This window comes from Nematolebias whitei, chromosome 13 (genome assembly GCF_014905685.2).
Source record: "Nematolebias whitei isolate Nwh7 chromosome 13, NemWhi1, whole genome shotgun sequence".
Classification (NCBI taxonomy): domain Eukaryota; kingdom Metazoa; phylum Chordata; class Actinopteri; order Cyprinodontiformes; family Rivulidae; genus Nematolebias; species Nematolebias whitei.
The window spans coordinates 2,093,963-2,106,388 of NC_056510.1; the positions used below are offsets into that span (position 1 = coordinate 2,093,963).

The window sequence follows — 12,426 nt, forward strand, 5'->3', positions numbered from 1 at the left end:
CTGCACCTGTAGATGTGACCTTGGAGCCCCTGGCTGAAGCTGCACCTCAAGAGCCAACCTTGGAGCCAGTAGTTGAAGCAGCCATGGAGGCTGTAACTAATACCATTTCTGTAGATCCAACCTTGGAACCCATGCCAGAACCTGTAGTTGAAGCTTCTCCTGCCGAGTTCACCTCGGAGCCAATGGATGAAGCAGCCACGGGCTCTGATGCTGAAACTGCTCCTGTGGAGTCAGCCCCAGAGCTTTGGGACGAAGCTTCTGAGGCAGCAGCTGAAACTTCTGTCACTAAGGAGAGCTCCACGATGGTTGACCCTGCCCTGGCCTTACCTGAAGCTGCAGGAGAAGAGCTGCAGATGGAAGCCACTGCTGAACCAGTTGAACCATCTGAGGGTATACACTCAAATGTCTCCCTCCCCTCAGTCCTTCTCTTTTCCTTTCTATACCCAGCAGTATGCCAGGAAACATCCTCGTTACTGTTAATAAAATGATGTACAGTAGAAGTAGAGTTTATCCAACCGGTTGTCTTTTGTGCTTGTTTCACTCGGGGCATCTGCCATGTGATGCTCAAGTTCACAACTTTCTGGCTTGATTCCTTTTTATCTTGCTTTAATTCTGGAAAGTGTTTGTTGCGTGCTACTAATGTGTACAAGCATTTATGTACGTGTATTTCTTTGGTCTTGTATTACTAATATGTCACAACTTACAATTTCTCAGTTCTTCAAGCTTTGTCTTGTAAGAGTTTCCTTCATCCAGTTAGATTTTTACTCCATTCTCCAAAGATCTTCCAGCGCATTAAGTAAACTGACCGTTTCCACAAGTACTGTAATTTTAGAACAGCACTTAAAATATAGTAAACTAAGATGTATCGACCGCTAAAGGAGACACTTTGGATTTTAGCCATGGCCAGTCCTTCCTCTCTTCAGACTTCCTCCTGGTCCTTCCTTGGCACGTCTCGGTCTTATGTGGGAAACACATGGGCTGTGGGATGTGACCAAGCCTATTTCTTGTTTGGCGTGTTTTGTTAGTCTAAATTTGAACTTTGTTTCTTTTTTATACGCCCGTCGAAAGGCAGTATATCATGGTATCCTCACCGTACTGTACGACGGTTTCTCTTGTCCAACCCTTAACTTCTGATCTGCACAAGATAAATCTAACTTCTTACACATATGCATCATCACTAGATGGAGTGACATATACACTATCCATCACTCCGAGCTTCAAGATCAAGATCACATATCAAGGCCACAGTTAAAACAAAGTATTATTTGTTCAGGCCATTTCTATAAATGGCTGTACAACAGTTTGTCGACGGGCGTATAATGTGCTGCATGTGGTACTCTTGTTTTTTTATGGAGATAAAACATAAAACAAAGAGATGCTGCATCCTGGTTGTTGTGAACGAGGTAGAAGCTGAAGATGTTAATTTTATTATTTTGTCATTTATGTTAAAGGTCTGTTTAGGACTATACAAAGTCACAGTTGGGTGCTTTATCATCAGACTGTTAGTAAAACGTGATGGGTGGCAAATAAAATGGGAAACATGAGCTGGAGTGGTACTCAGGCTCAACATACGACATTGGTCCTCTTCTCTTCTAGTTCCTGGATCAGCATAACACCTGTTCAGTTCACATCAGCAAATCACACAATCTATGTTTACCTGACACCTCAGACTGCAAAATGCAAGATCCAGTTGTCCTCAGTGCATTAACATAAGTACATTTGATGGGTAAAAGTCAACCGTCCTGTTGTCCTTTGGTCAACATTATCCTGAGGCCACTTTGAAAGGTCAAAAAGAACATAAAATCCAAAGCACGGGCAGTGAAGCAATTGTTTGAAACAAATGTTTTATTTGCTTAATGTAGCAATGGTTGTATGTTCCACCTGAGCAAAGACACAATAAAGGCTGGTGAGAGTCTGCATGCCAACAGCAGGAACCATCCATATGTAGACAGGATCCAAAGATCTCCAGTGAATGAAGCAACAAAGGTGCCACCAATGTTCATCTAAGACAGACTGAGGTGGTTGCAGTTCTCCCATCTCTCCTTGAGGCACAGCTTCACATCCTGTCTTCTGTTCAACAACACATGACCTTTATATGGGTCAGTCTTCTGTCTGAAATAAACTACAGACTGAACGTGCCTCCACCTGTTCCTCACTGCCGCCTCCTTAAAGACCGAGGTCCGAGGCTCTGAGGACTCAGCAGAGTTTGGACAAGCCTTGTTTGGTAGTTTCATGTGACGGACAGTGCGCTGCGTCTCACAGTCTAAGCTCAAACCTCAGAAGTCAGTCTCTCTCGTGGGGTGATGACCTTACCCTGGTCTTTGCCCAAGAATAATGTCTGTACGATCAGTTATGAGTACTTCCTCTGCACTAAATGCTCATAGCTGTAGGCGATACTCAAGGAGGTTGATATGGTCATAGGGTTCTTTCTTACCATCGTACTGTTTTGCAAAAGTATTTATAGAAGAAGTAACTATAAAAACCAACACTTACATTGGAGTTCAGGCCAGTTGCCTGTCTCAGCAATCAGTTGTTGAAAGGCTGGGCACACCTGGCCAGGTAACCAGTCCATCAGTGTGATAACAGACACACATAAGGCAAATAAAAAAACAGATACACTCACATCAAAGGTCAACCCTTTACGTATATTTATGGACTGTGTAAGGAAACCAAGGAACGTAATGAAAACCTAAACATGCACAAAGAAAACATGCAACGTCTAAAGAGCCAAACTGAGAGGAAGATCCTTTAATATGGCCTAAAGTGTAGTTTCAAAGGATTAGGGTGGCTCTTGGCGTGGCTGAAGATTAATTTATGATGGCCAAGGCCACCATTGGCCACCCCCTGGCTCCTCCGTGGCATCTGGTGGATAAAAGTGCTTCTTCACTCTGCGCCGCCTCAAACATGGAAGAACAACCAAGCAAAAAGAACTTCTCTGTTCTCTGAACCCCAGTTCTTCTCCTCAGTGTAACTCCTAGCCACATTAATATCTTGCACCAAATACTTTAAGGTTGATTTTCATTCTTTGTTCTATTTCAGTCCAGAAAAACACTCGTCTCCAAAACTACGAACATTCAAATCAAAGACGGGGGACCTCGGAGCACCGCTTGTTTCATTTGTCACCCATCTGTGTATTTTATCTGTACTGACAGCAAATAGGTGTTCCCATCACACCAAACCTTAACCTCCTGTCTTTCCTTGCATGGACCTACCTGTCTCACTCTTTATCTGGCTGCAGTCTGCCACTCCCTGGTGCCGTGTGGTGCATTGTGCTTATGGTCGGCAAATATTAGAGGTGTGATTTGTGAGATGTTTGGGATTTTTGGCAAAGGTCAGTTGTTTACTTGTTGTCTTCGTGTGACTCTCAGCTCTAATGGACCCCGTTCAGAAGCTTTTCCTGGACTCCATACGTCAGTACTCGGCAAAAAGCCAGTAAGTGTCCTTACCTCTTCCCAGATGTGCTTCCAAAAGGATCAGGATAAAACGTTGATTGTTGATGTTCGTTCCAGGGCAGCCGGGGGCCTGGTTGATGCCGACTCAGACTATCAGAAGACTTTGGCACAGGAGGTAGCAAAGCTTCAGAGGTTGTATGGTGGAGGAGACCTCACGTCCTTCCCCGAGTTCAAGTTTACAGGTGAGTCAACTCGTGTTGTTGTGAAGAGGTTCTTTGTGGAGTGCTTGAAGGCCGGAGAACGATGACAAACCTACTTCTGTGTTTCAGAACCCCAGCTGGATGAAGATTCCCTGAAGTGAACGTTTCGACCACGTTCTGAGCTCTGTAGTGCAACTTGAACAAAATGCTTGATGTTGCTTAGAATCTAACTTTTCTTCTAGTTTTAAAGATTTGATTTTTGTCATGAGGCGAGTTAGAAGCTGTGAATAAAGCTTTAGGTGAAACGGGCATGAAGAAAACCAATAAACAGTTTGTTGTATTTGTTGTTCACCTCCTTCCTTGTCCTCCTTGAGGGCGGGCCACGAGAAAAAAGTCTTTAAACTTCGATCCATCACGACGTTCGTGCCAACGAAAGGTCCTCTTTGCACCTTCAAGAACCAGAACATCAGGAAAGCACGTTTCGATTGTTACTGGTCCGTTGGCGACACTTAGAGGTGATACTGGGAAACTGTTCATGATGTGAAAACTTATTGTACAATTCAATTCAGTTTATTTCTACAGCGCCAAGTCACAACAGACGTCATCTCAGGGCACTGAAGGGAAATGAGCAGTTATACATCCTCACGTATGAGATTAGATGAGTGGATTTAAAAGCTGTGCAGAAAAGACCTTGAACAACAACGGCTTCAGTTTTAGAGGATTTAACAAACGTGCTCAGAGAGCCTGTGTTTAGAGACAGAGGAGGTTCTGGACCACAATGAGGACTGCATCATCGCACATTTCAGTCTTCCTTTTGGAACTCTGCTTGGAGCTGCAGCCGGTCTTGGAGCGCAACACAGCGAGGAGCCGTGCGCTGCCCGTGCACATAAGCGCTGACCACACTGGGTTCCTATAGCAGCAGGAGCGTTCCAGAGGGATCTGACGGACCGATCAGGACTGAGCCAGTCCACCCTGAGCCGAGCCATGCCAGCTGTGTGGGATGGATTTACCCTTAAGGTGAATCAAATTACCCACAATGCAGCTGAACAGGCCAACATTAAAGCTCAGTTTCTTCGTGTAATCGGAGCTACTGCACGTATTGATATAAAAGCACCAGCACAGCATGAAGGCGTTTACGTTAACAGGAAGTGTTTTCAGTCAGTGTTCAAATTATGTGATGAACAAAAGAAGCTAAGCAGCATGTTGGTGACGTGGCCCGCTTCAACGTGATTCATTCGTTCTACTGAACATCGTGGTTGGAACAGACTACAAGCTGGCATGGTGCAGCATGTCGGACCATTTTTCCTTCAATCCTGCAGGTGTGCTGCTCCTCTGACCCCACAACATTTACAGCTTCACTCACTGTTCCACTCACTCCTCGTGCACTTTGGCACGAACGCCAGAGGACAGCGAGTCAAACAGAATGTTGTTACGAGCCTCTTCCTCATTTACAATCATCATTTACAATCATCACTTACAATCATCTCCAACTCACGTTCTGTGAACTTCCTCTTTTTCCCTGCATGTACACATTCAACCTTTATTTCTGCAGGTTAGTCCCGTTGAGCCTCGGGACTCATTTACAACAGAGACCAGATTTAACAAAGTGATGACAACAGTGGACAATCATAAAGGATCAAGTTTAGATTTATTTTGTAACAAGTGAAAATAAAATGGTAATTAAAAGGAGAAGCAAACAGCTAGATTATAAGGCGGTGTAGAAAACTAATAACAGGAACCTGTCTGCGTTGGTTATTCCAGGAACTTAACAGATGCTTGAAGCCTCTTCGAGAGGTCAAAGGTCGAGAGCTTCAGATATCTGAAGCTGACTTGCGTCTCACAGACGAGAGTCCTCAGGTGCAGGGCAGATTTAAATCGATGTGCATATTTAAATGGAGGTGTGTCGAGGGAGGAGTCAGGCATTCCCTTCTTTGCGTTCAGTTCCACGTAGATTGGGACAGATAAAGGAAGTGTGCTTGATTCGTGCGTTCGTGTGCACGGCTCCACACAGCTGGATTTATGTGTGCGTACGCCGTTTTCTCGTTTTGAGCGTACGCCACGTTTCAGTAGGAAATCCACGCGAGTCTTTGTTCATGAGGCCCCTGGTAAGGATGGACCCTGGGCGCCTCTGTGGGGAGGTGTCCAACTGGGACCCAGGACACGCTGGACAGACTGTCTCTCAGCTGCTCTGGAAACGCCTTGGTCCTCCCAGAAGAGGTGGCTGTGGAAAGAGATGTCTGGATGTCCCTGCTGCAGATGCTGTTACCGCCTGGACAAGTCTTCTGTCTCACGTCTACAAGCAGAACGCAGCTGACGGACTTCTCACCAAATCCAGCAAATCCTGTCACATCCCTCTGGTTCTGGACTCACTGCACTGGTTCCCAGTGGAGTCTAGAATCTGTTTCCAAGGTCTTGTGCTGACGTTCAGAGCTTTCAATGGCTGCTGTGTATCTTTGTCAGCTTCTAGCCAAACACTCTGCTGCTCGTGGCCTTCGTTCCCAGACACTGGATCTCTTGGATGTTCCACGTACGCGTCTGAAAACTAAAGGGGCCAGGGCCTTTCAGCCAGTGGCCCCCAGGCTGTGGAACAGTTCGACCTGCAGGTTTTTAAAAGTGTCATCATTTTATTGTGCTTCTTATGCTTCTTTTATTCTTTGTAAATTTGTTAGCGTTGATTCTTATTATACAGCGCTTTGTAGTTTTATGTCTGTAATAAGCGCTCCAAAATAAACTTTATTTACTTACTGTCCCAAGACCTGAGTCTGATGGAGGGATGATCCATGGATCAGCCGGTTGTATGCAAGTTGAAATGATTAATAAGAATATGTTTAAGAACTCAGAAACATTCAGTCAAATCAATAAATACTTGAAATTCGACATGATTGATCAGTTTTTGGACAATGTTTATGGTTTTGATCAGTTTGAAAAGCTGAACCATGTTCAAACAGGCCCTTCATGGTTTTGGAGGATTTGAAACGATTTTAAATTCCCTCAGATCCCCCGAGTTATTTTTGTTTTCTTAACTTTGTGGATAGTCTTCTGTTTTTCCATAATGAAATTATTCTAGTTCTTCTAGTCTTTGAGTCCAGTCCTCATCCTGCTGGACTGAATCAAACATGAATTACATTTTTGTTTTGTACTTGTTTTTTCTTCCTCCTTTATCATATGTCCTGAGATTACATTTGTTGGTATTTGGCCATATATACATTAATTAAACTGAACTAAATAAAAATACAAACATAGGCTTTAAAATAAACCAGGGAGGTATAAACTTGGGTTCGTCCGCTTGTTGTGGAACTTTTTTCCGTCCGGAACATATTATTAGAAACACAATTGTTCCAAGTTAACGTTTTGTGCTAATCTATATTGTTATCAAATTAGCCTGCGACTTTTAAAAAAATTAATCGTTATTTTCAAAGTTTAGGTTGTTATATATGTTTGCAATAAAAGTGAAAAACAAACAAACCAATGAAAACAGGAACACAACGTTCCGTCCGGAAGGAATTAGCAGAAACACAACATGGCGGCCAGTTTGCTGCGTTTAGGGCGATTGAGCTCTGTCAAGGTAAAATGATCGAATGGCTTCTTAAATGATTTAAATGCAGTTTTATGGGCATTAAATTTGAAAGTGAAGTTTCTTGAAGACCTTCACGTAAAAGTTCCGGTGCTGCACGGACATGCTGACACACAGAGGTCGGTTTGTTCGGAATGACCCGGTTCTGTCTCACCAGGATTTGAGTCACTTCTAGGTTCATAAGCGTCGATGTAGGGTTAATTTAACATTATTCATTTCGATTTAAAAACATTAAAATGACTGTTAAATTATACTAAAATCACATTTGGTTTAAATTAAACAAAGTCATCAATTTAAAACTGGGATTATTTTTCATTCATCCTTAATTTCTACAGGTTAATCCCATTGAGCGTCGGGGACTCATTTACAAGAGACACCAGGTTTTAACAGAGTGATGACAACAGTGGACAATCATGAAAAAGATGCACACAAGTTGAGAATAACAATCAAAAGAAAATCGTATTAAAAAACAAAACAAAAACCGTTAGATCATAAGGAGATGTAGAAACTAAAAACAGGAACATCTGCAGGAATTTACCAGATGTTTGAAGCCACTTAGAGAGGTCAAAGGTCGAGAGCTTCAGATCTTTTTACAAGATGTTCCAGGAAACAGGAGCGGAGTAGGAGAAGGCCCTTTTGTCTAGTTCAGTCCTCACTGAGGGAACACTGCAGGTAATGATGTCCTGAGAGCGCACGCTGTAGCTGCACTCACACAGAGACATGTAGGAGGAGATGTATGAAGGCAGCAGACCAGGAAGTGATTTAAAGATGAAGATGTACCAGTGGGAGAGTCTGTGTGAAGTTAATGGTGACCAGTTAACCAGTGGATACTGGGTGCAGTACCCTGTATACATATATATGGATTATTATTATGGCGTGAATTTCCTTTGAAAAATGTGAAAGTTTGTCGCAAACATTTCCGTAACTTTTAGATATTTTTAGAGAAAGCCATGAAACTTTCAGCAAATGTTCTCTGAATGTTCCGAAGGTTTTTGTGGGATTATAATAATAAAAAGTTATGGTTCAGTCTCGTTTATCAGAGGTCTGGTGTCATTTATGGGCAGCATGAGTGGAAAGTTCTTACTTTGTTTTATGAAACTGTTATAAAGAACTCTGAATAAATGTTTATTGGGAGAATGAAAAATGTCTCGTTTAATTGACTGTCTGGTCCTTTTTACATTTACAATACAAATACAATTAAAGGCTTCGCACTGAAGGAATTCAGACCACCGTCTCCCACCGAAAATCTGACTTTTAGACTCGTCATCTTGTGTTGAGAGACTTGTTGCAGTTTTGCTCCAGCTTTGTAATTTACGTTATGCAACATTTTTAGGTTTTGTAAGATCTGTTAGTGCTTGAAGTCTGTCGACTCTGTTACCACACCAGATGTGAACTCAGTATTTGTAAAACTCACTGAGTTACGTCTACGTCTGTGTTTGCTAGTGCTCCGTAGCTGTGTTGGCCTCATTGAATGGGGTTGTCTGACAGTTGTTGGACTTTTTTCTTTAGCCTCTTATGTATAGAGTTCCTCAAGGATCTATTGTTGGACCCATTTGATTTTCTAGCCACATGATCACCTAGGCCCTCTTCGTGCATGTGGAGGTGTAGATGTCTGTGATGGTGCAGAGACTGACTCCAACAGACTTCTGTGCAGCCTTCACCTCTTTCTGCAGAGCTTTCTTTCCTCAGTTATTCTTTTTCACTGAAACCACCGTGTCACTCCACTGATGTGGTCACAGAGAGGATCAGGTCGTTTCCGTTGTGGTCCTTGTCTTATAATACCGCACGAGTGTGACAGTTTATGCTCCATGGTTTATGTTTTTGTTCATTTTTATTTTTGAGCTATTGTTTAAAAACTATTATTGTGTTGCTCTTTGGCTGATGACAGTTGTTTTGAAATGTGCTACACAAATAAATAGTTTAATTAGGTCCAGAATTCAGACTGATTGTTGGATGCTCTCCTCTTCAGTGTCTCCAGGTGGACGGCTGGGTTACCCCGAGGATTCGAGCGGCTCTTTGGTTCTGCACTGAAGCTAATGAGCCCAAGAAACTAGTGAGAAAGACCAAAGCTGCAGTAAAGAGTAAGGACGTGTGGTTGTGTTTGTTGCATCGGCGTGTTTGAGGGGTCTACGGCTGCTTCATGGTGTGTGTTGTGATCTAAAGCCGAGTGTGCACAGATGCTGGACATAACAAGCTTTTTGTTTCTGCGCTGACAGAATGATGCTGTTTTCTTCTGGTCTGCTCCTGTTTCTGCTTCATTCTTAATAAAACTAAAACATTTTGAAGAACTGCTCCATTCACTTCCATGAAAAAAGTTTAAAAATCTGTTTAATTCACGTTACTTATACATTTATATCACAATATTATACTAAAACAAAAAAGCAAGTCAAAATCATAAACGACAACAGGGAACAGGTGCAGGTGAGAGGAGCATAACCAGGAAGTGATGGCTGAAGGTGGTTGGAACATAGGGAGGCTCAAGAAGAAACTGGACACACAAAAAACATCTACAATTTAATGTCATTGGAATAAATGTGGAAAATGCTTGTTAAAAATAAATACAAACAAATCCTGACCGATCCAGTCATTTAATGACATAGAAATTGTGTTAGAAGCATAAAACATAATTAAAATGCTTATTTTTTTACAGATATTTTATGGTTTTAACAGCGTATTTGGACTTCTCTCTCCAACAGATAAGCAAATGTTTTAAAAAATGATAGTTTATAAGCAGCGCTTGCTTATTTCTGAAAGCAATCATTGGAATCATGAACTGCTTCTTTTATTTGGTGGATCAAAAGCTGAAGAGTCTGGGAACCACTGTAATGGACCTGTCCAGTGTGTCCCCCGCCTCCCAAACAGAGACTGATGGACATTAAGGCTAGAGCCTGACCGATGTCGGGCGGGCTGATATTATATCGGCGCCGAGACCGATACTGGGAGGGGAACGCAAATGCTGACGATCGATATAACGGTTGAAAGTTTTTAGCTTTGTCCACCACCAAGAATCTACGTAAACATGGAGTGGAGCGGGACTTGTTTATTTAGCACAGCTGTTAGCAACCATGAAGCTAAGCTAGTCAGATCCACGCTATAACTGGTCCCACAGCAGGTTCACTGTGGAGCACTGGTCATAAAAACAGTCGTCTTAAGGTGTGGTCATGTTTTCTATCCTCCACTAATCACCATAAAGTTATCAAGTGTGTTACAAAAATATAAATTAAACAAAGAAACAACTTCCTGTTCATTGTTCAGTCACGTACGAGACAATAGCCGATGCTAGGTTATCTTAACGTTAGCTTGCTAACCTGAGGGGCACGTAGCTAATGACGAGCAGGTTGGAGGATTGAAGATAATTTATTGTTGATTTATTTTATGGATCAGTTAAAATAAACTCACCAGGCTCTGTTCAGTCAAATACTCTACACAGAGTTGCTCCCTGCTTCAGCTGTGCTGAAAGTGAAACTTCAGTGAACGGCCATGACTTGAGTCTTCTGGCTCCCTCTGCTGGATACATTGTACAACTACAGCTGGTTCCAGCATCTTAGAGGTGGAAATTAGGAATGTTTTTTAGCGGAGCATGATGGGACAGTTATCACCGATACGTCCTCATCGTATCGGTATTTTAGGCCTAAAATATCGGGCTCTACTGGTGTATCGGTCGAGCTCAATAAAGACCAGTTCCCCGTAACCTGGGAAGGAGAAGTGGGTAAATAAAATGGATGGATGTTCTTCTTGCACATTGTTCATTGTGCACGTGGTGCCTCCTCCTCGGCTGGATGTGCACCCACCATGACGGCCTCTTTCACGTATTTAACCGGAGGACACTTAAAATAAAGCCGGGTAGAGTTGGAGCGGTTTTTAAACGAGTCTGAAAGTTTCTGAATCTTCCGTACGGTTTTCAGCTCGTAACTCTTCCCACAACTTTTGTTCTATTTCAACATTTCATAAATCAAAACCTTCTGCTCATTCCTGCGCAGACTTTTGATATTTGTGCAACTTTCACTTTTTGAATGATTTAACTTTGTCGGCCATGTTTTTCTCATTGAAAATGGAGCGCTCTTCTCATCCTTCAAACTTCAACCCGTTCTCTTTGAGTTCCTTTCAGCTTCAGCTGTTTTTCAGTTTCTTTCAGCCTTTTGGTTTGTGTTTCAGGTTTTTCTGCTGATTGTTTTGCTCCTTTGTTTCTGCTCAGTTCAGCTACTTCAGGAGCTTCAAGGTAACACGTCAAGGTCAAACGTTATTCAGGTGGTTCGCTGCTGATGTAGAATAATTTACTGTTTGAGGTTGTTCCGGTCCAGTCACTCCTGGTTCTGCCAGTCCCATTTAAACCTTCTCAGGACGATGCTGAGGATCCAGCTGATCGGAACCAGAACTTTTTTTTGTCTAATCCGTAATGCTTTTTTTTCTCCAGCAAAATAAATCTGTGCCAAAACTTGTTTACGATCGTAAGTTTAGAGTTTTTCTCCAAGTTCTGGTGTTTTTGTGAACCCCTCTAAAATCAGTGTGTGGCTAACTGCTGCTGTTTCTGCCTGCTTGTGTCTCGTTACCTCCTTCCTCCGGCAGCAGACGCTCCAGACGGGCGAGCAGCTCTTCTCGCCCGCAAGACGGACGTTTCCTTTCCTGTGAGGCTCTCCGGGGTTCCTCTGTGTGGAACCGCTGCTCCCCCGGCTCTAGAACCTTTGGCTGAGGTGCACGGTCCAAGCTCAGCCCCGGAAGAGACTCCAGGCCCGGCTTGGTCCACAGACAGCGCCGCCACAGCGTCCTCTGCAGCTGACGAGTCATCTTCATCATCCTCATCGTCTTCCAGCGACTCGGACTCTGATTCTGATTCTGATTCTGATGATGAGAAGGACGCAGACACCAGGAGCATCCAGTCAGAGTTTGCAGAACCTCCTCCAGGACTGACCAAAGGCTCTACTGAGCCTGATGTCCAACATGAGGCCGCAGGAGCAGCTTCTCACCCAGGAACAGGTCCCAGAGCTGGGTCTGAGTCCGGTCCAGAAGCTGCTGCTGATGTGACGGAACACGACGTTCACCATGACACTCCACCTCGACCCGTGGCCCAACCTGAGACCTCTGCAGAACCTGCGGAGACCTCTGACGAGTCCCAGAGGGGAGCTGCTTCCAGACCCAAAGACTCAGAGAGGGTTCACTCTGCAGGAGAGGATCTGAAGGACCCGGTTCTGGTCTCAGCTGAAGCTGCAGTAGAGGATCTGAAGGACCCGGTTCTGGTCTCAGCTGAAGCTGCAGCAGAGGA

General features: G+C 43.5%; 2 protein-coding genes across 2 annotated transcripts in view; both read left to right on the forward strand.

Moving 5' to 3' along the window:
- si:ch211-140m22.7 (uncharacterized protein LOC570370 homolog) overlaps positions 1-3,789 on the forward strand; it is a 9,069-nt gene extending 5,280 nt beyond the window's left edge. Inside the window, exons 3-5 of the mRNA XM_037686762.1 lie at positions 3,369-3,432; positions 3,510-3,634; positions 3,722-3,789. Of these exons, the coding sequence (XP_037542690.1) occupies positions 3,369-3,432; positions 3,510-3,634; positions 3,722-3,753 (221 nt within the window). The 3' untranslated portion in view covers positions 3,754-3,789. The remainder of the gene's footprint in view (positions 1-3,368; positions 3,433-3,509; positions 3,635-3,721) is intronic.
- A 3,299-nt stretch (positions 3,790-7,088) lies between these two features.
- Positions 7,089-12,426, forward strand: part of ndufv3 (NADH:ubiquinone oxidoreductase subunit V3) — a 9,463-nt gene continuing 4,125 nt past the window's right edge. Inside the window, exons 1-2 of the mRNA XM_037686761.1 lie at positions 7,089-7,157; positions 9,136-9,247. Coding sequence (XP_037542689.1) covers positions 7,113-7,157; positions 9,136-9,247 — 157 coding nt within the window. The 5' untranslated portion in view covers positions 7,089-7,112. The remainder of the gene's footprint in view (positions 7,158-9,135; positions 9,248-12,426) is intronic.